Genomic DNA, 27920 nt, shown 5'->3' on the forward strand with positions numbered 1-27920 from the left:
TAACACATCCTGAGTCAGTCCAACTGCCGCACCATTGCTGGAGTGATGCAGCCTCAGCAGCACTAACTCCGAACTCTCTGAATGCATTCACTAGGGCATTTTGATTTTACTAGCTGAAAAGGAATTTGTGCTGTAGAGCATCTCAGCTTTGAAAAACTCACCTAGATGAACACTGAGTAACTCCAAGCCCTAAACAGCAGCACATCTTCACTATTAACAGCAAAATACAGGCTGGAGCTTTCATACACGCTAGGGAGCCAGGTAAGGCAAAAAATACTAAATCTTTATTATCTACCAGAACGTCAGGCAAGATAATAAGTGAATCAGAGGTTTTATTATAGTTTACTTAAAAGTATCAGAATAGTGTTCAATGCAAAGATTTAAACTACAAACGAAGAGAAAGATAATATGGAGTTAAACTGTGGCATTCCAGTTAGTTTTCTTTGTCCCTCTCCCCTATGCGTCTTACTGAAATTTAACACAACAAATACATGGACTTACTCCACATGTAGATTTAAGATGCAAGAAGAACTTAGCAAAACACACAGCTATAGGCTAGAATATGAATATAAAACACTTATGACAGCAAATTATAACATTTAGGAGACTTCGCATTTTCACTTTGTGGCATCATCCCCTTCTCCTCCAAGTCACGGTAGTGTTATTTTTTCATTTTGTTTTTAAATCAGATTTTTAAATAAATGAAAATCACCCTAATGACACATGACATCCAGTGAAGTCTACAGGAAGAAGTAGTAATTCAGTTCTTTGGAAGCATATGAATACACAAATGCAATTTTTGAAGCTGAAGACTTTTACGCATTTATGCTAAATGCCAATGCTGTATATTCAGCAGTTAAAAACACACCAAAACAATACATTGTTTTCTAGAAAGCGCAGCAAGATGAGGGCTGACTGGTACCCTTTCAAATGATGACTTGGAAGAACATAATTTCCTCTTTTTCCTCTTCCAGCATCACATTCATGGCACCAGTCTTTCCAGAATAAGATATTATACCAGAAGTTCTATTTGTTTTTGCATTTTGCACCTATTAACTACCAACTCAGAAAATGGGTGTGTGGTGGAGAACCAAGTGACAAAGGACACAAAAGAGACTGAGGTTCTCATTGCCTTCTTGGCATTGGTTTTCACATCACAGACCACTCACACAGCTACCACATTCCCAAGGCTAGTGGCACAGTCCTAGTGAAAGGAATTAGAGGAAAATCAAATTAGAGATGACTTCAACAAACTTGACACACACACAAGTCCATGTGACCAGGTGGGCTGCGTTCAAGGGTGCTTAGCAGAGCTGGCAAATGTCATCGCAAAGCCACTCTATCATCTGTGAAACGTCACTGTGATCATGGCAGGTTCCTGATGACTAGAAAAGGGCAAATATCAGGACCCTCTTCAAGAAGGGCAAAAAGGTTCAATGATATTATAGGCCAACCAGCCTAACCTCAGTCCTTGAAAAGGTTATGCAGCAAACCCTCCTGGGAAGCTATTTTCAGGCGCATAAAGGAAAAGAAATGACTGCGAACAGCTCGCAAGGATTTTCCAAGGATGAGCTGTGCCTCACCAATATGATGGTCCTAAACAATGACAGGACTAGCTCTGTGCACAATGGAAAAGCACTGGATATTACCCTGACCTTAGCAAACCTTGTGACATGATCTCATAGTATACTTACAGCCAAATTAGACAGACAGCTTGGACAGTTGAACTACAGAACAGATGAAAAATCAATTGGACTGTCAGACTTAATTGGCTGTAATCAACGGTACAAATCCCACAGGCTGCCAGTTACTAGTGCATCCCTCAGGGCAGATAATGGGGCTGATATATCTTCATTAACAAATGGACAACAGGATGGAAGTCATCCTCAGCAAATCCACAGATGATGCTAAATTGAGGACAATGGTTGATGTACCAAGGAACTGAGTCGCCATTTGGACAGACCTCAACAGACAGGAAAAATGGGCAGACGAGAACCTCAGAAAGTTCAAAGACAAGCGCAAAGACCTGTCTCTAGTTTGGAATAACCCCACACAACTGGACACGCTGACAAGTGGGTCAAAAGCAGCTTTACAGAGCAAGACCTGGACAAGCTGAACATGACACAGCAACGTGCCCCTATGGCAAAGGCAGACAGCCAAATCCGGGGCTGTATTAGCAAGAGTGTACCCAGCAGGTAGAAAGAGGTGATTATTCCTCTATATTCAGCACTTGTGAAACTACATCTGGAAGCTCCATATTCAGTTTTAGGCTTTCCAGTACAAGACACTGACATAGTGCACAAGTCCAGCAGAGCAGCGTAAGTCTGAAGGACAAGACACATAAAGAGAGGCCGAGAGAGCCAGGTTTGTTCAGCCTTCAGAAAAGATTAAGGAGGGATCCTATCACTGCCTTCAGTTAACTAATGGAGGGGGCGTACAGGGAAAGAGTCAGGCTCTTCCTGGAGGTGCCCAGCAAACTGATGGGAGGCAGCAGTCAAATGGCAAAAAGAGAAATTCTAATCAGATATCATGGGTGAAAAAAAAAAAGTGGGTAGCCAAAAAGTGGAAGAGATTTGCTAGAATTCTTCATGCTCAGAGATATTTAAAACTCAGCTGGATAAGAACCTGAGCAGTCTAAGCTAGTTCAAGTTGGACATGCTTTGAGTGGGAGGTTGAGCCAGATGCCTTCTAGAGATCCCTTCCAACCTAAAATATTCTGTGTGGGACTGTGAGATAGAGTACTACTTTGTTGAGGATTCATCTGAGACTGTAAGTAGTTTCACAGCTGTGCAATACATTTATTATGCCTTTTCAAGACACACAGCTAACTCCTAATACTTTTTTCCAAGTCTGACAACATTTCCAAAACTTAGCTAGAAATAAGACAGAGCTATTCTGGATGCCTATGTACATAACTTTGAGGACCATTTACTATAGAGAGATTTAAAACTTTTCACCTTTTCAATATAACACAGATTAGTGTGAGGACACAACTTTAAATAAGGAATAAAGAAAAATTAGTATTCCAATAAGAGATGAAATTCAAAGCTTGTTCTAGTATTTACAATGTGTGCAATGGTAACTGTCTCTTAAAAAAGGAAGCCATTCTATGGCTCAGTGTAAAACTAAAGCAATGCACAGATGCTGCTACTTGTAAAAATGATAAAAAAGAAACCCAAAGGTTAATTTTTTTAACAAAAAAAGAATAATCCTTTAGAATTCTGTTTGTACTTAATAGTATAAATAGTGGTATAGACGGTAAATAGTGGTCTAGACATAGGGATTGAGTGCACCCTCAGCAAATTTGCAGATGACACCAAGCTGGGTGGAAGTGTCAATCTGCTGGAGGGTAGGAAGGCCCTACAGAAGGATCTGGACAGGTTAGATAGATGGGCCGAGACCAACGGCATGAGGTTCAACAAGAACAAGTGCCGGGTCTTACACTTCAGCCACAACAACCCCATGCAGCGCTACAGGCTGGGGGAAGAGTGGTTAGAAAGCGGCCCGGCGGAAAGAGACCTGGGGGTGCTGATCGACAGCCAGCTAAACATGAGCCAGCAGTGTGCCCAGGTGGCCAAGAAGGCCAATGGCATCCTGGCCTCTATTAGGAATAGTGTAGCCAGCCGGTCTAGGGAAGTGATTGTCCCTCTCTACTCGGCACTGGTGAGGCCGCACCTTGAGTACTGTGTCCAGTTCTGGGCCCCGCACTTCAAGAAAGATGTTGAGGTGTTGGAGCAAGTCCAGAGGAGGGCGACCAAGCTGGTGAAGGGTCTGGAGGGTCTGACCTACGAGGAACGGCTGAGGGAGCTGGGGTTGTTTAGCCTGGAGAAGAGGAGGCTCCGAGGTGACCTTATTGCAGTCTACAACTACCTGAAGGGAGGTTGTAGTGAAGTGGGAGTTGGCCTCTTCTCCCGGGCAACAAGCGATAGGACAAGAGGACACAGCCTCAAGCTTTGCCAGGGGAGGTTCAGGTTGGACATTAGGAAGAATTTCTTCACAGAAAGGGTCATTAGACATTGGAACGGGCTGCCCAGGGAGGTGATGGAGTCACCATCTCTGGATGTGTTTAAGAAAAGACTGGCCATGGCACTTAGTGCCATGATCTAGTTGACAGGGTGGTGTCAGGGCAACGGTTGGACTCGATGATCCCTGAGGTCTCTTCCAACCTGGTTGATTCTGTGATTCTGTATCCAAACCTCGAAATCTTAATACAGCCTGCAAATGACTCGTATGGATGCCACCCAAACTAAGAATAAGTTCTTTCTACCCACTGGATTTCAACAGCTTTCACAGATTCCACAAACTTACCCATGTGCTTTGAGTTTACACACAGAGAAACTTTCATTCCTAAAGGAAGTTGACTTTGTCCCCAAAGTCCACAGTACCCTGACAAGATCAGTGTATTCTAGAAGTGGACTTACAACAGCACTGTACTGGTTCTGGCTGGGATGGAGTTAATTTTCTTCATAGTAGCTCCTATGGGGCTAAGTTTTGGATTTGTGACCAAAAACAAGGCTGATAACACACCCATGTTTTATTTATCACTGAGCAGTGCTTAGACAGTGTCAAGGCCTTTTCTGCTCCTCACATCACCCCACCAGCGAGTGGGCTGGGGGTGCACAAGGAGCTGGGAGGGGACACAGATGGGACAGCTGACCCCAACTGACCAAAGGGCTATTCCATACTGTACGATGCTGTCCTCAGCAATAAAAGCTGCGGGTAGAAGGAGGAAGGATGGGCAGAACCACCCCGGTGGCACACACAGAAGGAAAAGGGCATATAACTGCAGAGGAATGGAAGGATGCAAAGGGAAGTACTAGCAGGAGGAAGAGACTTCCCCCGAAGCCTGAGGTGCCCTTGGCAGAACCGCTTCAGTCCTCTGCAGTCTGAGGAGGAAAGACCCGCCGCATCGGGAGAGACGCTGGAGCCCAGTAAGGTAGCCCAGCGTGCCCCCCGTATAAAGACCAGTACTACCAAGAAAAAGCAATGGGTGATAGTGGTAGGGGACTCTCTACTGAGGGGCACAGAGGCACCCATCTGCCGACCTGATGCGCTATCAAGAGAGGTGTGCTGCCTACCGGGGGCTCGCATCAGGGACGTCACGGAGAGACTACCGAGCCTGGTACAGCCCTCAGACTATTACCCACTGCTGCTGTTTCACGTGGGCACCAGTGATACAGCTAAGAGCAGTCTGAGATGTATCAAGGAGGACTACAGAGCCCTGGGAGCAGTGGTAAAGGACTCTGGGGCCCAGGTAGTTTTCTCATCCATCCTTCCAGTCAAAGGCAAGGGGACTAAAAGGGACAGTCATATTAGGGAAATCAACACATGGCTACAGGACTGATGCCGCAGCCAGGGGTTTGGCTACTTAGACCACGGGACTTGTTTTGAGAAACCCAGTCTTCTGGCAGCCGACAGGGTCCACCTGTCAGAGAAGGGAAAGACCATCTTGGGTCATAGGTTAGCCAAGCTGGTAAAGAGGGCTTTAAACTAGATTTGCCGGGGGAGGGGATCCTCAGTCCATCCCAATTCAGCCAGTCCGATGCCAGGGCCAGTAATAGGTGTCCAGAGACTGGAGAAGGATGGCAGGTCAGCAGGAGAGCACCAGAAGAGCCACCGATAGGAATTTCAGGCCACAAGGCAGCTTTGTCGGGGGCCCAACTGAAATGCCTCTATGTAAATGCACGGAGCATGGGGAACAAACAAGAGGAGCTAGAGACGTGCGCATACCTGCAAGGCTACGACCTTATTGGCATCACAGAGACATGGTGGGATGACTCTGACGACTGGAGTGTTGGAATGGAAGGATACAGGCTTTTTAGGAAGGACAGGCAGGGAAGATGAGGAGGGGGTGTTGCGCTCTATGTCAGATCAGTTTGAGTGCATGGAGCTCTGTCTGGGGATGGAGGAGGAGCTGATGGAAAGCTTACAGGTCAGGATTAAAGGGTGGGCAGGGACGGGAAACATTATAGTGGGCGTCTGCCACAGGCCACCTGACCAGGATGGCCAAGCAGATGAGGCCCTCCACAGACAGATAGATGTAGCCTCACGTTCACAGGCCCTGGTCCTCATGGGGGACTTCAATCACCCTGACATCTGTTGGAAGGACAACACAGCTGGGCACAAGCAATGCAGGAGGTTCCTGGAATGCATGGATGACAACTTCCTTCTCCAAGTGATAGAGGAGCTGACAAGGAGAGGTGCCATGCTGGACCTTGTTCTCACCAACAAGGAGGGGCTGGTGGGGGACATGAAGCTCAAGGGCAGTCTTGGCTGCAGCAACCATGAAATGGAGGAGTTCAAGATCCATAGGGCAACAAGAAGGGCGCACAGCCAGCTCACCACCCTGGATTTCAGGAGAGCAGACTTTGACCTCTTCAGGGACCTGCTTGGGAAAGTCCCTTGGGATAAAGCCCTGGAAGGAAGAGGGGCCCAAGAAAGCCGGTTAGTATTCAAGGACCACCTCCTCCAGGCTCAGGAGCAATGCATCCCGACAAAGAGGAAGGCAGGCAAAAATGCCAGGAGGCCTGTATGGATGAACAAGGAGCTCCTGGATAAACTCAGGCACAAGAAGGAAGCCTACAGACGGTGGAAGCAAGGGCAGGTAGCCTGGGAGGAATACAGGGAAAATGTACGAGCAGCCAGGGACCAGGTTAGGAAGGCTAAAGCCCTGATAGAATTAAATCTGGCCAGGCATGTCAAGGACAATAAGAAATGCTTCTATAGGTATGCCAGTGACAAAAGGAAGACTAGGGAAAATGTGGGCCCTCTCCAGAAGGAAACATCAGAGCCGGTTACCCAAGATATGGAGAAAGCTGAGTTACTCAACGACTTTTTTGCCTCAGTCTTTACCGGCAAGTGCTCTAGCCTCACCACCCAAGTCGCAGAAGGCAGAGGCAGGGACTGGAAGGATGAAGAACCACCCACTGGAGAAGATCAGGTTCGAGACCATCTAAGGAACCTGAAGGTGCACAAGTCCATGGGACCTGATGAGGTGCATCTATGGTGCATCTGAACTGGCAGATGAAGTTGCTAAGCCACTATCCATCATTTTTCAGAAGTTGCGGCAGTCTGGTGAAGTTCCCACTGACTGGAAAAGGGGAAACATATCCCCCATCTTCAAGAAGGGAAAAAAGGAAGACCCAGGGATCTACAGGCCAGTCAGTCTCACCTCTGTGCCTAGCAAAATCATGGAGCAGATCCTCTTGGAAACTATACTGAGGCACACGGAAATCAAGGAGGTGACTGGTGACAGCCAACATGGCTTCACTAAGGGCAAATCATGCCTGACAAATTTGGTGGACTTCTACGATGGGGTTACAACACTGGTGGATAGGGGAAGAGCGACTGATGTCATCTACCTGGACTTGTGCAAAGCATTTGATACTGTCCCGCACAACATCCTTGTCTCTAAATTGGAGAGACATGGACTTGATGGATGGACCACTCGGTGAATAAGGAATTGGCTGAATGGTTGCACTCAAAGAGTTACGGTCAATGGCTCGATGTCCAAGTGGACACCAGTGACGAGTGGCATTCCTCAGGGGTTGGTATTGGGACCGGTCCTGTTTAACATCTTTGTCAGCGACATGGACAGTGGGGTGGAGTGCGCCCTCAGCAAGTTTGCTGACTACCCCAAGCTGTGTGGTGCTGTTGACACGCTGGAGGGAAGGTATGCCATCCAGAGGGACCTTGACACACTTGAGAGCTGGGCCTGTGCAAACTGTGTGAAGTTCAACAAGGCCAAGTGCAAGGTCCTGCCTGTGGGTCAGGGCAATCCCAAGCACAAATACAGGATGGGTGGAGAATGGATTGAGAGTAGCCCTGAGGAGAAGGACTTGGGGGTGATGGTTGATGAGAAGCTCAACATGAGCCAGCAGTGTGCGCTTGCAGCCCAGAAGGCCAACCACATCCTGGGCTGCATCAAAAGCAGCGTGGCCAGCAGGTGGAGGGAGGTGATTCTGCCCCTCTACTCCGCTCTCATGAGACCCCACCTGGAGTACTGCGTCCAGCTCTGGGGCCCCCAACATAAGAAGGACATGGACCTGTTGGAGTGAGTCCAGAGGAGGGCCACGAAGATGATCAGAGGGCTGGAGCACCTCTCCTATGAAGAGAGGCTGAGCAAGTTGGGGCTGTTCAGCCTGGAGAAGAGAAGGCTCCAGGGAGACCTTATAGCAGCCTTCCAGTACCTGAAGGGGGCCTACACGAAAGCGTAAGAATGGCTTTTTACAAGGACAAGTAGTGACAGGACGAGGTGGAACGGTTTTAAACTGAAAGAGGGGAGATTTAGATTAGATATTAGGAAGAATTCTTTACTGAGAGGGTGGTGAGACACTGGAACAGGTTGCCCAGAGAAGCTGTGGCTGCCCCCTCCCTGGCCGTGTTTAAGGCCAGATTGGATGAGGCGTTGAGCAACCTGGTCTAGTGGAAGGTGTCCCTGCCTGTGGCAGGGGGGTTGGAACTAGGTGATCTTTAAGGTCCCTTCCAATCCAAACCATTCTATGATTCTATGATCCTATGATTATGTTATGGCATTTTTCTTCCCAATAACAGTTACACAACGATGGAGCGTCTGCTTTCCTGGAGATGGCAGACACCTGCCTGCCGATGAGAAGTAGTGAATGAATTCTTTAATTCTGCTTTGCTTGTGTGAGCAGCTTTACCTATTAAACTGTCTTTATTTCAACCCACAAGTTTTTGCACTTTTACTTTCCGATTCTCTCTCCTATCCACTCTGCGGGGAGTGAGGTGGCTGTGTGGGGGCTGACCTGCCTACATGAGTTAAACCTCAACAAGCACACCCAAGATATAGCCTCGATAACTGAAGAATGCACCAAAATATTAAGTTTACTCACTTTTATAGTCACTGTCCACAGGCTGAGACTGAAAAAAAGTTTCAATTGTAAAACACTTAAACATATGAAACCCAGTGGTTATCATTGGCATACACTTAAATGTACAAAGCTGGACAGGTATACCTGTGGCAGAATGAGATATAACAGTTCTGTGGGGATAGAGGGTAACAGCCAAAACAGCAAAGATGATGTGCATCAGCAGAAAAGAAGTTGTATAGGAAAGGAACTTGTTACTGACTAATTGGTACAAAGGCCGAGAAATTGTATTATAAGCACCTGACTTCACAGAAAACACATTTTAGGTAAAAAATTTTGTCAAACTAATTAGTACACACAGTAAGTCTGATCATTGACCCAGTACCTTCAGGTAAACCTGAAAGAGCAAAATCTTATAAATCATTCTCTAAAAAAAATCCGAGCTAACAGTGATGCAATGATAACCACTTCGTCTTTTTCTAATTCCATTTTTACAAAACCTGCTGGGTTTCATACATTTAAATGTTTTACAATTATGTTGGTAAAATGAACTGAAAACTAATAGTGAAATTCTGCAGAATAGCTTGCTTTGAGTCAATGGTCTGTTGCTCAAAGAACCCCATCTTCATCCCCACACATGCTCCTGTCCTTTGCACTAGCACCCAGGCACTCATTTTCAGATGGAGATGAGCTTATTCAGAGAGTGGAAAAAGTATTTCCAGTTTTTTGTTTGATACATTTTCTGCCACATTAGTGAGTTGAAGTGGCCTGCTGAATGCTCAGATGAGCCCTGGGGTTATCTAAAGGCAGAGAGCAGACATAGCTGAGGCACAGCAGCTTCTGTCCACATTCAGGATGAAATTAGTTTATCTTCCAACTCGTATTTTCTTTCCACGTCAGCTTGATGCAGTACACTCACCTTTGCCAGAAAGCTGCAAGTACGTGCTACATGCGCTGCAGAAATAATTTTGTTCACTGGAAAAAACTCACCATAACTAAAGAAGCAGACTTTTTCAAAACATGGAAACAATATAAACTAGAATTACATCCTTCACTTATAGCTGTTTGAGGGTCACTTTAAAGTTATTTTACTTTCACTGATGGTCTATGCATTTTATATATATATATATAATTTCCAAAATGAGATTATTCTAAAAACACTCAGTTTTCCAAGGGCCACTTGTTGTGGGTTTTCTTTTGTGAGCAAACAAAAAACACATTTCAGTTATATTGGCTAAAACAAGTTGGATGAAGCAAGACCAGAAGATAAACATTAGCTCAAATTACTGTTTCTTCATCTGACTGAATTTAAAAACATTTTGAAAAATGGGGTAGTCCTATAACATGCATTAAATCTACAGAAAATAGGTTAACATTATCTTCTCTGTTATAAACTGCCTGTTACACAACAAAAGCATGACTATTTTTAAAAGTTCAGATTTATTCAAGCCCAGAGTATTTAAATGTATTTACAACCAGCTTAAAGTTTATCCCATCATAGATTCTAGCTTGTTTCTTCACAGAAGAAATCTGCCAAAAATCAGATAAAAACCTAGATTCTATCATGAAAGCCTCTTATGTGTTAATAAATGAGAAAGGATCATGAATAATGCAACCCAGCCAGAAAAGCTGGGAGTCCGAGATACTTTGTCAAGTATTTCAGCTAAAAAGAGTAGTTCCCAATTATTCTCTCCTCTACAAAGTTACCTGTGAAGACTTTCTAAGAAGAGGTGAAGAAAATAAAGGACAGTTGGTACTAGTTAATCTGCAGACGAGCATAAATACAGTTCATAAAGTAGTGTGACTTCTTACATATTTGTGGCTGCCACTACAAGCAATGCCTTGTACCCATTCTAATGTGGCTGCCAGCATCAGCACATGCTTTACCGTTTCACACACTTGTAACAGTGCTCACTCCCAAACGGGAAATTTCAGAGTGTTTCCTTATTTCTACAGTAATAAGTATTATCATCTTCTTCTCTAACCTCAAACATGATATATGAAAGAAAAATCTGAATCAAAAAATGCATGGAAGCATGTTTTAAAAAAAAAAAAATGTAGTGAGCAACTGTCTAGAATCAGCTAGAGCTGGATGGGAAGCCTGCAAGCAACGGGGCACCCCAGCCACCCCAGACCAGGAGCAGAGCTATGCTGGCACACAGGTTTCCGAATGACCAGAAGCCGTGGCTGGGAAGAGGGAACACCCAGCACACTCCCCTGCCCACACCACCAACCACCTTGGGAAGCCAGTGCTGGTCCTGACACACACCGCAGCAGCACAACCTCTGAGGAGCCGCTGTCTTCTCCAACAGGTACATTTCCAAGGGCACGTCCTCATTTTCGTAGGTGTTGCTGATGTGCAGGGGCCCTCAAATGACATTGGTATGTAACTATTATCAGGAAAACCAGCTACATCTTGCCTGGTTTCACAGAGAGAATACGACAGACTAAAACAGAACAAAACCTGTGTAGGGCAAAAAAAAAAAAAAAAAAGTATCATATCCTTTATCTCCTCAGGTTCCTTTTCCTTTGATTTTAAACAGTGCAAGAACAACTACAAGCGAACAATACCACGGAAATACAGAACACCAAATTTTTATTTCACCTTAAGATAGTAGTGCTGGATACCAGATGAAGCAAAAACGTGTCAGTAGGAAAGCACCACTACATGCTTGTCCTGGTCTTGCTTCACTTCCTAAAGACCTGCCAGAGTTAACTGTCAAAGACAGCAGGATAGACCTTTCATATGATCCAGAGCAACCACTCCCATTAATCAAGACAGCCCTTAATTTTATAAAGATGTGTCATTGATTACAGCTACCTGGATCCAAGTTTCAATCAGCAGGCTGCATGATCACAGTAAGTTTTGGTGAGCCTCAAGAAGTGTTTGCGTAGTCATATCATTAAATTTAAACGAATTGTTAAACTCAGAAGTTGACAGAAACTTAATTACCTCCCTGCTCTCTCCTTTCCCTCTTTTTCTTCCAGAGAGGTAACAAAAATATATTACTATCTCAGTGCTAGGCAGCAATTATCAAGTTTGCCAATAACTTCTAGCTGAATGAAAACTTAATTTCAAGAAGGGCTAATAGAAAAATCACATTTAAAGGTAAATACTAAACAACCAAGCAGAAGAAAAAAATTCAAGACTTATCTCTAACATAACATTTCAAAAAATGTGCATGGCTAGGGTTGGTTTTTTTCCCTTTTAAAGATATGTACATGATGCCCAAAAAAGCAAACAGGTAAGACAGCATATTCAGAAGCAGGGGAAAAAAAAACCAGTTTGTGCTCTTTCTTGTTGCTATTCGCTCCCCTCCTCAGAAACATGCATTTTATCCTGAGAGGAAAAGTAATGCTTCAGCATGACTAAGATGCTAACACTTCAGTATGCAATTTTTAGATAATGTGCTTTAAGAAAAAGACCCTTTACACAAGGATAGAAGAGTACAAGGAACACAGTTTGTGACTGAAGCATGTTTCATGGACTCACATCTAAATTTACAAGATGTCACGTGAAAATAAAAAGCCACGTTATCACCAAAACTTTAGCACAAAGAAATTATTGCAGGGGAAGATGCAACATAACTGAATTTATTAAGGGTCTAACTCAGGCATTCATATTTTTTCCATCCCCAAAATGCTTACAGAACATGGCAAGATTGCTGTGCCAGAACAGCATCATTATTCTTATCAGATAGTATGGCTTATTCTGAGAATATTTCCTACTTCAAAACAAATCCTTCAGTAATCGGACCTTTCTGTGGGTAAAGAAAAGGTCATTTCCCACAGCTGGAGGAAAAACCATCAACAGCAAGTCAATAAACACTAGCGCTTCGGAGTCAGCTGATACTATGTGGTGAATGGCAATTACTGATTCATTTTATTCCTTTTGTTCTTTTTTTTTTTTAAATTAACACCTTTTGCCACAACATGTAGTTTGGCAAGAAGTTCAAAGTAAGCAAGTAAATTCAATGAGATGCTGTACATGTGGTTCTTCTGATCTAAGAATTTGCTGCTGTCAAAAGAAAAAGCCTTTTCTTGACATCTCTGCCTTGCTGCTCCTAGCCAGAAAATCCCTCCCCTTATGCCAGTTCTGATCTGTGCCACACTTCTCCATGACGTGATTCACCTCCTGCATCCAGCAAAAAGTTATCCACTTCTTTTTTCCTGGGTTAAAAAACTCTGTTAGTCTACAGTGGGGTATGATGAGTATCAAAACCAGCACCAAAGGACCTGGTAAGACCAAAAGACAATGGATGGATGAAGAGAGGAGAGTCAGAGATGGAGAAGAAAAAGCAAGATGCCACTCACTTCACTCCCTCCTTTCTGGTGGTGGTGAAACCACAGGGAGTATGGTTGGCCATAATTTTAAAAAAAAAAAAAAAAAAAAAAATTAAAACCAAATCACCACCCACCCCAGCACAGAAGTTCCACAGAAGCAAGAATCCCTGGGATTTGATTAAGTATCTTCTCCTCCCTTCTCCCACAAAATTGTAATTTGACAGCCAACTTGAAAACTAAGTTGTAAAACTACACAATTATGAAGATCGTCCCTATGAGTAGACTAGTTGATGTGCAGCAACACCCCACTCAGGACTCAAAGCTCCATGCTACTTTATTAAAGGACATGGCAGTCTTATCGGCGCTTTTATATAAAGAAATACAAGAGGTACCTATACAAATTCTCTATAAAGGAAAAAATTGCTGTATCTCATCTGCACTTTCCTTCTTCTCTCAGACTGCTCTTAAGTCACCTCAATGTTTGTACCACTTCAGAAACTAGAAGTTGCATAAAGACAGCCCAGCATTTCAAAGGATCTGTTCTGAAAAGCAAACAACAAACAGGGCTAAAGCACTGGTTTAAACTTCAGAAAACCATAATTTCTTTGGGTAACTTCTATTTTTGGTACATTTTTCTTCAGTAGTTAAATCTGTGAAATAACTTGCTTTACATGGAGGAAACAACATATTTTCTGCTTAAAAAAAACTTCTACAATGAAAAGCTTTTTAAGTCACAAATTCGCCTGACAGTCACAAACATATTACTGTAGGAGCTACAGGTTCACAGATGATATTTTCTTATTTAATAGCCTTTAATGGATTTCTCTTTCATAAATTCATCCAGTCACTGAACAACTGTTTCCTATCTTCTCAATGACACTCAGGATTTGAGAGACTCTCCCTGTCCCTCACTCTCACAGATGCAAGAGTCCTTGTCTATGGGAACAACTGAAGGTTTCATACAGACACTACTCCATATCTCTGAGTACCCTTGTTGGCCCTCCCTAGGTCTATTATAGCCTGCCTGGGATGAAGGGATTAGAAGCATCTACAATACTGAAAATAGGATTTACAGCAACAATGACACCGTGCTTTGTGCTCCGTTCCATTGCAAGTAAGCCCTGTGATTCTCCGCTTTTTAGCAATTACTTGCACTGAGCTGGCTCTTTCACAAAACTGTCATTATAAACTCCAAAATCTTTTTACCAAGTAATAATAAATCCAGAAGCTACCGTTGTGTCAGTAAAGAAAGGACCATTTCCCATACGCATCTCTTCACATCAACGAGTACGATATATTATTGGAAAAGAACTTTGTGACAGAGGGCCAAGCCTTCACAATCAGTCCTTGCCTTCACTATCCCAGGTAACTCACTCTCATCAGCAAAGCTGTTCCCCAACTATTTATAGCAAGTGATTTCCAAACAAAACTCTTACGCAGCACAGATTCCTGAGAGATACCACTAAGTCTCTATCCAGAGAAGGACCATCTTTATGTTCAGCTCAAGTCTTTGGTAGGGGACTTCACAGAATGGCTTTTGGAAATCCAGGCAGATTACATCAACTATGTTGCTAACCTATATGTTAACTCTGTCAAAGGATTTTAATAGACTTAGAAGATGTTGAATGCATTTTATAAGGCTGTTGGTTCTTCAGCTCAGCCCCTTACACGTGTCCACTATGTCTGCTCTTGGTTCAGCTTACTAGTTAGTAGTTTCCACTCTTTCAATAACTCTGTTTAAAAACTGATCCCACCCCTGCCCCTTTCCAGTCTTCTATGACTGGGACAATTTAAAGCACCAGGTTATACTTTCTGGTTAGTAATTTGCTTATTTCATTTTTGAACGCCTTCAGATGTGTGAACACATCGCATCTTGACAACTAACTGCAGTTCACTTCAGTTTGTTCAAACAGCCCCTTCCCCAAACACTGCAATTTGAGACAGATACCCCAAAGCATTCCTTTGCCTCCAATTCTTTAAGTTCTTTCATAAAGCACTGACAAAAACAAAGCTTTTCTCCTGCTGTCATTTCATCTTCTCTAAACACTCCATCTATAGTTCAGTGGTCTGATGCATCGGAAAAGAAGAGGGGGAAAGGAAGATTAATTTCATTCCTTTTTCAAGTAGTTTCTCAAGGTTGGGGAGGGGTGGGGGGAGCTTGTGTGTGTTTTTGAGGGCTTATATGGGGGCGAGGTCACACTACATTTCTGCACTTCAGCCTACCATCACTTACCTTCATCATTCACAGAAGACTTAATTTTTCAAGGAACATATTCACAGAATCAATCAGGTTGGAAGAGACCTGTGGGATCATCGAGTCCAACCATTGCCCTGACACCACCATGTCGACTAGACCATGGCACTAAGTGCCATGTCCAGTCTTTTCTTAAACACATCCAGACATGGTGACTCCACCACCTCCCTGGGCAGCCCGTTCCAATGTCTAATGACCCTTTCTGAAAAGAAATTCTTCCTGATGTCCAACCTGAACCTCCCCTAGCAAAGCTTGAGGCTGTGTCCTCTTGTCCTATTGCTAGTTGCCTGGGAGAAGAGGCCAACTCCCACTCCACTACAACCTCCCTTCAGGTAGTTGTAGACTGCAATAAGGTCACCTCCGAGCCTCCTCTTCTCCAGGATAAACAACCCCAGCTCCCTCAGCCGTTCTCAATCCCAAGGGCTTCCTTTATTCTACTATTTGGCCATGTCAGATTTTTTAATTGATGGTTTTACACTGTGTTTTGATGAGTGATACTTACTCACTGAGAGCCCAGAGAAGCTTCAAAAATGGTTGCCAAGCAGCTTGCAACATTTCATCTTCTTGGCTCTCTTTTACCTTTAAGAAGCCTCCTCCCATCACTACCACCTCCCTTTTTCTTTAACTGAAGTGGTACTTCAATCAGATTTCTTAACCTTGTATAGATTCAGCATCCCTCCAGAGGCAAAGTACAAACCCTGTTTGCCATGGACAGCCCTCAGTAGTAGTGGTTTGAATCTGCACTTTCATCCTACTGCAGGCCAAGTCCTCAGTCGATTCTCCTGTTGTGGGCACCCTGACTAGCTGTTTCAATATGTAGCTACTCACTGTCCTGAAGTTTTGTCTTGGCATCTCTCCCTGACAGAGCATCCACCTAAATGAAATGAAGCTAACGAGCCGTTCATTGCTGTATTTTCTGCTTTCTGATCTCATACAGCACAGACAAACCAGTCAGGCAGATGGAAATGCAGTCCTAACGCTATTTTCCCCCCTTACATATGCCAGGAATTCTACCTATAGAGCTTTCAGTGTTGCAATAATAGCTACTCTTTTTTGAGTCTTTTGGTATCTGACACTCATCTGGCAGAGTCATATGAGCTTCCAGTTGAGCTTTTCTAAAATTGAATTAACATAACAGTGAATGGCACTGTTAGCACATACACTTGTGAGGGGTTGTTTTGTTCCACCTTGCTTAAAGGGGATTGACGTTCACCCAAAAAAAAAAAAAAAAAAGAGTTTGAACGCCAAGCAGTTCAAGTACAAAAAGTAAGATAAGATGCAAATTACACCTGGGGACAGATTTGCCACCTTGCTGTCTTGAAGTCCACCCAGGCAGAGCTTGCTCCGGTTGCTTTTGTTATGCTCCGCACCTTGCACAGTAGTTCTGTGAGAACAACTGAGATGACGAAACCTGACTTTCCAAGGCTTCGTTGTGCGATTATCCAGTGTCTGAATGCAAACTGTAACTGAAAGTACACCTGCAGCTAGGGCTCCCCCTCACAGGGTAAGGCTATGCCTCTCCCAGAAAACACACCTTGGCCAGAAACACAAGGTGGAATCCAGGCTTTGCTGCAATTCAGATCCTTTTGTATTCCAGGTTCTCAGCCACACATATTATTCACACTGACAGTAATGAATTGAGTCTTCTTTTTTATTGCAACTCTCAAGTGTCCTTTATTCAAATGTCAACATCTTGTATGCAAGGTGTTACAAGCACACAGCACAGAGCTCTCCCAGAAAAACAGGCAGATTGTTTCAGTGACCTTTAGTTGTGTTCTTCCCTGTTCACAAAACATGCACGTTTTTTTCAAGGCTTATTTTAATTTTGGATGTTTAGGCTATCATCTGTAGTTGAGAAAAATCACTATGTTCTCTTGAACATTTTGTCCTTTAAAGAAAATATCTGCAGCTTTAATCCTGGCTTATAGTTCTTTTCCTGCAAATTCTAAACTGACTGCACAATACGTTGTGCCGTACTACCACCTATCACTCATGGTAGTTAAGATACAGTTGAATCAAAACTGTGCCTGAACTGCATTATCTTTTTGCTCAAGTATTGCATATAATTTTACAAGGACTCTTTAGCATCCTGATCTTCATATGCTTAAGTCAGTCTTTCACTAGGATATGCAAAACACATGCAATAGAGCAACACCAGTAGAATTCTCCGTAAAAAAGCAGAATATTAAATTGTCCATCCAGTACCTTTCCTATATAAGTTACTAAGGACTTCACATGTTTCTGTATAAAATTCAAAATATTTATTCAAATAGCTATTTCTCAAATGGGAAGCCTACAATACACAAAAGTTAACAACTAGTTCACAAGCGGCCTTGCACCTAACAAAAAATTGTAGCTATAAATAAAGCTATGCTGTAATCCCAAATGTGCCATTAGGGAGGCTTGACAAGGTCTCAGAAACCATTTGTTGAGCCTCCGAGGAGACGAGAGAACAGCAGGCTAGCCAGCCAGGACACAAAACCCTCCTGAATGGTTATCAGCCTGCACATAGCAGTAACATGCAGCATTACTTGCCAAGCTCACAAAGAAGAGATGGGGGCAGCGGGGAGGAGAGGAGCATGAGAGTTAGAGCATTGGCGGGATGAAGTCTGGAACTGAAACCTTATTCCCATCCATTCACGATGAGCTTCTCTAAACTCAAGACTGCTTTACAGTGGAAGGATACAAGAAAGAAAGCCTTTTGTTATCAGCAAAGTATCTTGATGTTCCTGCCTCAGCTTCACGATTTCACTTGAACAAACTTAGATATATCTTGTCTGTATTGAACCTTAAACAGCATTTACAAGACTTACATTAACAGAATCTGCTTTCAACCTCTTCACTAAAGAACTGCTACTGCACTGCAAATTACCCGCACTGTATGTACTTACCATTTGCTTATCTACCTGAATTGTTGTTCTTCAAGTACTTTTCTTCAAATGCACAAAATTAACAAAATTAGTTTCATCCTTTAATGCTACTATTTTATTCCTGCTCTCAGATTTAAGGGGCTCCTTCCAGGCTAGGTTTTTCCATAATTTCTATCAGGATTCTCAAAACTCAGTGCTGGAAACAAGAGCTGCAACATCTGTCTTCCTGGTGCAGGAGACCTCCAGGATGCAGCTTCCTGGACTCACCTCTCCCTCTCTCCTCATTCCCTGAGAACAAACCTCAGTGCTGCTCTACACTGATCACTGATGTCAGTCCCAGGAAAGTTTTCAACTCTGTTGTTTTTCTTCCAGTCTCCAGACTGTTAACAGAAAGAAGAATTCACTGTCATAGTCTGCACCTAGTCTAACTGTACAAATGGGTGCTTTCTCATGCAGGTACTACGCCCAAGCTCTGGGCTTCTGAACCCTGCAGAGCCTCCCAGCCACCTCTACCTCTTCTCTCACCTTCCCCTGAAGAACAGTTTAGCCCCAGGTTCATCTCCTCTTCCTTAACAACACATGGCCCATAGCATCCACTACTTTTTTCAGTGCGCTCAACAACTGCACATATTCTGCACTGCTGTCCCAGAAGCAGACAGTGCAGTACGTTGTTTCTAGCGTGCCACTAGACGTCTTGGTATCTGTGCATATCTCATGCTTGTCTTTCATCTCCACCACTTACTTCTAGTGCATGTCACCCCCAAGTCCACTCTTCGGGCACTGCTGATGACTGTATGCAGTCTTCATGTGAGTGGGCAAGGAAATGGACAGTCTCTTCTGCCCTGAAGTTCCCTCTGAATTTTTCAGAAGCTTGTGAATGTAAACAGGATACAAAATCCCATAGGAATCATTCTCCAAGGTGACTCAAAAATGCAACACAGTAGTTCCCAGTATATTGCAGTAGTCTGTCAAAAAAGCTCTTGCTCACTGAAAAGTACATGTGTGAGAGCCCATTTTTACCACACACAAGAGGGAACAATTAAATCAAAACAAACACAAGTACCAACTCTCCCCTACAGTTTGCTTTCAGTCTTGACATTCTGCAGTCAGTCATGTTTACCAGCCCTTTCCATTTTATTCTTTCACATTGTTACATATTAGCTTAATGTGTGCAAAACCTAGGATGGTGTTAGGCTTGACACTGGAAAAAGGGAGTTTTCTTATATGTAGGAGTCTAGAGGGAAAAGGACTATTTGGGAAACTTTAGTTGTCTGTCTGTAACCAATGCCACTTTTGTTTTGAAAATTTTAACCATTTTTTACACTCTCCAAACAGAAGACGCTACCACACCATTCAGTTATTTACATCCCTCTCTCCCTCCACCCACCCCCAATCAATCAGCATACTCCATATGAGCACCACTGCGACAAATAACTGTCACACTTCTGCTGCTTCCAAGGCAGCCATGAAAGGAAGCTAGAGAAGTCCACCTATCACTCATATGACAGACTGTTGCAGGAAAATTCAGATTAACGTCATACTTTGAAATGAAAGGATTATCCTCCAGAATTCAGAACCAGAGCCAAGCTTAAAAGACAGGCTATACAGAAAAAAATATAGAAAAGACAAACATATTATTCTACGACAAAAAAAAAGCACACTAGACAAACGGTAAAGACTGAAAACAGTCATTTTGACAGCACAGAAGAAAGGTGATCCTGTGACAGATATGAGGACAGCTCCTTTTGGGAGCCCGACACTCCAGTATTTCTGCTGGGAAAAAAAGAAAAAAAATACTGGTTGCCAATTGTAAGGACCAATACTTATGATCCTGCTTTCCAGTTTTCACTAAACTAATTTTATGTTTAAAGCCAAATAAAAGAAGATGAAAGGAGACTGCAGCCTTCTGGAACTGGAGCTGCACCTAACAGTATTAACCATAGCACAGGTGAGAAGACACAGTCCACGTCAGCAGCCTGTGCACTGCCTCACATGCTCAGTTCAGCTGACTACACCAGCCCGCTCTCCACCCCACGTAACCACAACTCCGTAATGATAAGGGTCCATAGTAGAAAGAAAGAATCCTGTTCCCAAGAAAGCTGTTGGGAGGGGGAAGATTAGAAGATGATGCTACCCAGACTTTTGCAACTGACGTCCTGCATCTCATTGTCCTGCCACTTGACTATGGAAAATGATTCTGGTGAAAGATGGAAGCATCGCAGTACTAACTGGCTATTCAGAATGATCTGTTTGTATTGCTATTTCAGGCACACCAATCAATGGCTCGTAAGTCAGTAAGTTCAATTTATAACCATTTTGATCCTCAACAGTAGCACAACAATCACTTCTTAATGCCAAAATGGACACATCTGGGCTGTAACCTGGAGGTCTTGTGAAGTGCTGATCACCATGTTCGCTGTTGTTGCATACTGTTGGAGTACAACCTTGCCAGACACAAATTCAAGCCACTTATGATTCCACTGTAGGTTCCAAATTTCAGCATAGCCAAAAGAATCTACTCTTAAGAAAAAAGAGATCTTCCACAGTGGTAATAAAGTACATCTCTGTTGTTTTGTGGTTGGTTGGGGTTTTTTTAGGAAAAAAAAAAAAAAACCACAAAAACAACTTCTAAGAGACTTTAGAACAGAAGAGTCAAAGAATACCCAAGAGCTGGAGTGAACGTACTACCTCACTGTCATTTGACCAAGAGCAGCATCCTCTGATGACACGTACCTTCTCTATAATCAGCACCCTCAAAATATCCCCTATTCCCTCATGGGAAATCAAGCACAGCAGTACATGCCTCCATTATTTAAGTATATTATTCTAATTTATGAATCCAGAATAAAAGCAGATACAGATCTTTGCTGTTTGGCAGCACTATTCTCACACCCTCCTCTCTGCACTTGTCAAAGGCTTCAGGTAGGAATGACACGCTAACTCCTGGCTATGCCAGCTCCACCTTTGCTGATGGCTATGAAAATAAATCAACACATATGTGACAAGATAACAAAATATCACACCAAACGAAGTGCAAGGGCCACAGAAGGACTCACTCGAATGCATGACCTTAAAAACCTATAAGGCTTGGAGCCACCTACCCGTGTGAGAAGGGAAGGAAGCAGATGGGAAGACAGTTATGCGAGTGGTTTACCAGAAAAATTAAAGAGCACAAGACTTCACGCAATACATCATGCATACCTCATTATATAGATATAGTTTAATTAGGAACTTTAACTACTATGGTAATAGATCCAAAAGAGACTCAGGGCATATATTTTAACAAGATAATACCACATTACATACATAAATAAAGTCTGTGGCATTTAGAAATTCCACGCTATTGTTCACAGGAGTCACAAGCCAAAGGCTTGCGTGCCAACTCCGCAGCTCTCACCACCTGCCCGTGATCTACACCAACTGCTTCGGTTCAAAAGAGTTAAAATCAACACAGATGAACATTCAGCTGGGGAAAAAAAAAACCTCATGTCTATTAAACTGAGAGATAACAAGAGTTGTTTGGAAGTTTACAGTGAAAACTAACAGCATGAACTTCATGGTAACTCCTGCAAAGGCTCGGTACAGAATGAATCAAGAAGTTTTAAGTCCAGATCTGTTGTTTCACTTCTTGCCAAGTAAAATTTCTCACTGGACTCATCTGTTTGTGGCACTCCCAAACTCAATGTACCTCTCGCTAAAAATCGGTTTGATATAAACATTGCCAAAATAAGTTATCTATGTTCTGAAGTAACTCAATCAATACATACCCAAAAACGCAGAAAAACTGGAACTAATCTCGTATCAACCTTATGAAGGGCCAAGTGTTTAAATAAAAAGAAACCCAAATTCCTAAAGTAAACAAAGGTGGGCCCTTCTGCTTGCACTACAGAGCTTCATCAGATCCCTAACAGAGCAGCCTAACTTCTAGAGCAGAAGAGCATTCAACTTGTTACAACACTTAGAAGTGACTGTTCTTGATAACGCCACAGAATGGACACTAAGCTCTTGACTTATCTTTTTCCTTTGACAACAGGTTATGCAGTTTATTTACATTTCATTAAAGTATTTCTTTATTGTTCACAAAAAATCCATTTCCCCCTCTTCAAATACTGTGAAACAAGAATAGCACCAGCATCTTTTACATTACTCAAACCATTTGTTATTTTATCTAACTTCAACATGTTCTGCCCTCTCTTTTTTCCCAAGGGAAATACTCCCAATCTCTTCAGTTTCTCTTCATACAAAAGTTTTTGAGAGAATCATCATCATCCTTGCAACATCCTTTTAACGAGTAAGCAGAAACTATGACATACCACATCAGAGATTAAGCAAACCAGTAGTTTACTGGACATGCACTATTTTTCCACTGTTCTGTTTCTTATGCAACACATACAGACACTCTAGGAAAAAAGTGGATACAGATTTGATTGTTTGAAGTGTGCAACATAAATGTATGTTCATCGTTTCAATTACAATGTGTCAGTATGTCCAAACCAGAGAATCTGTCCCTCCACCTACAGCAATACTTCCTACACAGAACTATAAGAGCTGAAATAAAATTAAAAAATTATCTCCAGCTGCACTTGTGTTTGGGACCCACATCACCTCTTGCAGTTCCTGAGAGCCATGAGGAGATTACAGCTTGCTTACTGCCGGTTCCCCACCAACCGAATCTCACTACCTAAGTCTCCTTCCGAGAGATTAAGAAAAGCTTCCAATAAAGCACGAGGGGGATGTTACTAGAGTTTGTGATCTTCAACTTAATTACAAGAGAAAAAAATGATACAAAAGTTAGATACTGCCTAACAGTGACATTCAATAGTTTCTCATTCTCATCCAAAGCACATCTGATAAACAGGAAAAACGAATATTTGGAAACACTCCAAATTGCCACTGAAACAGCAGTAAGGCAGCCTTGCTCCACAGAATAGGCTTCTCTCTCAGATTTCCTACTGTAGCTGTATCATAAAAACAGAAGGGAGAGGAGAGGAGAGGAGAGTGAACAAAAGAAAGCAGTGCAACATCAATCCCACAAACTGGGTACCACTTCGGCACTAGCACACGACCAGCACGTGCTGCCAGCACAGACAGCCCCGCTGGGCAGCTCCAGCGTCCAGGCTTGCACAAGCAGTCCCCGCTGTGCCCTTCCACCTCAGCCTGCCCATACCTGGCACTCAGTTCCTAACGAGCTTTGAAGGAGTCTGATCTGGTCAATTAAAAAATAAAAATTAAAAGAAGTCAAATCTGTACATTAGCCCAACAAACTAAGAACTTCTGGCATATTTTCCAAGTCAGGCATAAGTCAAATAGGTAGGTTTAATACCTGGGCTGAGCAACTTTCCTGAGGGAGCACCCAAATAGCATGCAAAACAGCTTTTATGCACAAAAAAAATGACACTTCCTAGAAAAAAAAAAACCTATCGTACTACCACTAGAGACAAGCAACAGTTTATTTATCTGAAGACTGATGGTCAACATGCCATGCCTGTGTTCCCTTCCCAGTATCCGCCATTACAGCCCATCGCCTTCTTGTACACCTTTCTGCCATAAAAATAAACCCCGTTAATTCACACAGAGTTTGTTCTAAGCAGGTTTTAGAGCCCACTGCAGGTACTGCACTGATGATAAAAAGACAGCAGCATTCAATAAAAAGCCAGGAAGATTCTTTTTAACCACAGAGACCGCAAACTTAAAAATAAGAGGGATTAAAATAAAAACTTGAGAAGAGAATGCAATTTTGCTGCAGGCAATGCACCAGGCAGAGCTCAGCTTTAAGGCCTGACATTGCTACTCAGCTGATTTGATGTTCAGCTGGATCAAGTTTGGCAGCAAATATGTAAGAAACCTCCCTGGAGCTGTGCCTGATTACCTGGTGATGCTCTAATAGGGACCAGTCGAGACCCTGCACCTCACCTTGTGGCACAGGGCACCCCACAGGGCTGGACCACCTTTTTTGTTGGGGCAGGGCATAAAATTCAGGTCACACGTTCAGCGGGTCACTAAAGCACATACGACAGAACGTCTCTTGCATTCACTAGAAGGATTTTCACTCCATCAAGATTCCTATATGACTGTCCCCCAAAATGTTCCCTTGTAGTTTTAATGACACACAATTAACTTCTACAATTAGGACACACAGCTGCTATCTAGTTTTGAATTGCCATACTGCACCTCAGAGGCAGCTGTAAGAGCAATCAAAAAAAAAAAAGTGAAGATTGCAGTCATACTAATAAGACACTAGCTCCTACCACTCTTAAAATGGATTTTTATCACCAAGGGCTTATGAAAATACTTTGCACAAACTGAATTATTAAAGTTCAGTTCTTTTCTGTTTCCTCTATTCATTAGACATCTGCATGCAGATGATGTCATTTAAGAAAAAGCTGCCCCAATATTTTTAACAAAACATTTGCAATCCTGCAGCCCATCCTTCTAAGTACTCTAAAAATCCTTAAAATATTTGTGCTACTTAAAATAAGAATTAGGATCATGTAACAAAGTTTGCTTTAACTTTATATGTTTAAGGGAAAAATTATGAAAATTAACTAAAAGATAGCAACCAACTTCACATGTAAAGAAATTTTGAGCTGTATAAATACCACAAACAATTCAAAAAGCAGGTTATTCATCTGTCAGCATGTACCATTTGGGGAATACTGAAACAATGTAAGAATATTTTTTTCAATATTTACATATAATAATATACAAACATTGAACTCTTTCATACACTCCCCACTGCAAGACATCACATCGACCCATACATTACCATAGCTTCAAGAAAAAGAAATGTTATTACACATTTGCTTTTCCAATTTAATTGATTCCTTTGGATAAAGGGATGTAAATAGAACCTTTAACTTCAATCCTAATTTCATCCATATAATTTAAGTTCACATACAAGTATACTATAAGCTACAAATGCATCTACAGGTGTTTCTATTTTAAGCATTTTAGTGATTGTCCAAGGGCAATTACACAGCATATTTAAAAGAGAAAGTTTTCACAAATCTGGAAAGCAAATGAGGAGTACTAGGGAAAGAGAAGGGAAAAGAGGCACTAAATGAACAATAAGGCAAAAAAAAAGAAGACAATATACATTGTTCACCCTTTTTTTTTTTTGCAAACTCTCATCAAATATCATACTTTGACTTCTCCCCTCACCAAGAAGAGAGAGGATTTAGAATCATACACATTCACGAACTGAGAGGAAATTCTACTTCAAAGCCACCTTTGAGTAACTATCCATTTTTAAAGCACATGATTCCATTTTTCTGAAATTTCTCAAAATGATGCTACCACCAGCAACTCTGAACACACTCTCCTAAACAACATCAAGCAGACTGAAATATATGTTTGAATATATGCTTCACCAGTATCACATGCTGAATTCCCTACACGCTGCTGCAGTCCAACATGCTGAACAGCTGCAAAGAAGAGTCTGACAGGAACATTAGAAATGGAGTCTATTTTTTATATTATAGGTCTCCTTATCGGTGCTGAAACCAGGGCTAACTGTACCAGCAAGTAAATACCTGCATGTATGAAGACTTGAGCTTATCACTCTCACAACAGTTTATTCCCCTTCCCCTCCCAGAAAAAAAAAGAGAATTCAGGCAAGATAAGAATTTCTCCTACGGACAGCCTGAAGTATCCAAATGTAAAATTTGAGTACAGAAGTAGTCAGCAGACTCATACCAGCAGACAAAACTCATGCTGAAGTAACTGTGCTGCATTTAATATCCGCATGTTTAAGACATAGACGAGGTGCAGCCGGTCCCATTACAACCGTTCTGCAGGTAATGGCTAAAGCATTTCTAAAATTAAACTTATGTAAACAGAACCGGACTGTATGACAGCCATGACTGACCACAGCCTGCTTCGAAAGTTTTTTTATTTATCAAATGTAAAGATAATACCCAGACTTTTAAATACATGCTATTTGAATGACAGCATACAGAGCACCACTGTGACTAGACTGTAACAGAAAGGACAGGTGTAATTTAATATTTGGGACCTGTTACGAGAACAACCTGTGCCTCTCCTGCTTCTTCTGCTCCCTATTTGCTATTGTTCTGCTGTGCAGCAAGTGATGCCATGTCACGGACAAGGGAAACCTAAATGACAGTTTGCTAGATCTTTCTTTAAAACATTTATGCGAAGAAATTCGTTTACTCAGGTCTGTACCGAGAACTGGTCACAGCTAAAGCTCTTTTAAGGCATTCTAAAGCCCCAAAAGGATCAGCAGACTCTGGCTCCTGCAGCAGCCAGCAAGAATACCCAAAATGGTGACTACAAGTAACAAATCAGACAAAAAAGCATTATAAAAAAAAAGTACCAAATCCCACAAAGCTGATGGTCAGGCTGAACATCGTAAGGGGCCACTCATTTGTTCACAATGAAAATCCGTTGTTTTCCTCAACTACGCAGTTTTCCCTCCGCACCTCCCCGCACCGAAGCGGGACCCCAGCACGACGCTGAGGGAATGGGAACCCTCAGAGCGACCTACGGGGAACCACGCACCGGCCGGACAGCAAAACGCAGGCTTTAACCGAGCGGTAGCAGAAGCCGCGGCACCGGGAGAGATGAGGCAGGGCCGGAGAACAGACAGCATTAACGCGAGGGGCCGGGAGGGACCCCCCGGCCCGGGGGGCAGGAGGCGGTGGGCACCGGGCAGGGCGGCGGGCCAGGAGGGGCCGGGGGGAGGAGGGCGCGGAGGGGCCGGGGGCGCACGGCGGGGCTGGGGGAGCCCCGCTCCTCACTCACCCGTCCTTCCGCTTGGCTTTGTAGACGTGCCCGTAGGTGCCCCTGCCCACCTTGCAGCCCTCGTACTCGAAGAGGTCCTCCACCCGCTCGCGCTCCCCGGTCAGCTTCACCTTGAAGTCATAGTCCATCTTCAGCGCCCGCCGCCCCGAGCCGCGACGAGCCGAGCCGAGCCGCCCCCGACAGCCGCGCACCCCGCCGCACCCCGCCCCGCCGCGACCGGGCGGCGGCAGCAGCAGCAGCAGGAGGAGGAGGAGGAGGAGGAGGCCCCCAAGCCGCCCCGCGGACCATCCAGGAGCGGGCGGCGGCGGCAGCGGGGCTGCTCCCTCCCCTCTCGAGCCCCGTCCTCCGGCTGCTCCCTCCCCGCCCCGCCAGCTAGCGGCACCACAGCCGGTCTCCCGGGGCGGAATACGGCGGCCCCGCCTGGCCGCACTGCCGCAAAGAAACGTCGCAAACCGCGGGCACCTCCCCGGCCCCGGGCGCGGCGGGCAGCGCACCACGTGGAAAGCGGTGGCGGGCTGCGACCTCCGCCAGAGCCCCGCCCGTCCCGGCATGCCTTGCGGGTGCCGCGGCACGCTGGGAGGTGTAGGACGGACGGGAGAAAGGCGTGGGGCGCGCCGCGAGGCATGCGGGGAGCTGTAGTGTTCAGCCGGCGGCGTGGCGCGGTGCCTGCCGGGAGCTGCAGTCCCTGGGCAAGGCGGAGGCAGGCCGCGGCCCGGCCAGGGAGAGCAGCAGGCCCGGGGCGGCTGCGGCTGCAGGGCCCGGCCTGGGGTAGCGGGACTGGCAGACGTCGTACGTGTGGTTATTCCCTGCCCCACGACCAGGCTCCCTTCACTGGGCTGCCGGCACCAGGTGCAGCACAGGGCGCCAGCTGTGGGCTGGCCGGGGTCAGCTGCACCAGCTGGGCAGCTGGAGCTGGGG

General features: G+C 43.9%; 1 protein-coding gene across 2 annotated transcripts in view; it reads right to left on the minus strand.

Annotated features, from left to right (window-relative positions):
- Positions 1-27150, minus strand: part of CDK8 (cyclin dependent kinase 8) — a 93023-nt gene extending 65873 nt beyond the window's left edge. For both annotated transcript variants that reach the window (XM_068422886.1, XM_068422877.1), the window contains exon 1: positions 27003-27150. In XM_068422886.1, coding sequence (XP_068278987.1) covers positions 27003-27130 — 128 coding nt within the window. In that variant the 5' untranslated portion in view covers positions 27131-27150. The remainder of the gene's footprint in view (positions 1-27002) is intronic.
- Positions 27151-27920: the final 770 nt, after the last annotated feature.

This window comes from Nyctibius grandis, chromosome 2 (genome assembly GCF_013368605.1).
Source record: "Nyctibius grandis isolate bNycGra1 chromosome 2, bNycGra1.pri, whole genome shotgun sequence".
Classification (NCBI taxonomy): Eukaryota; Metazoa; Chordata; class Aves; order Nyctibiiformes; family Nyctibiidae; genus Nyctibius; species Nyctibius grandis.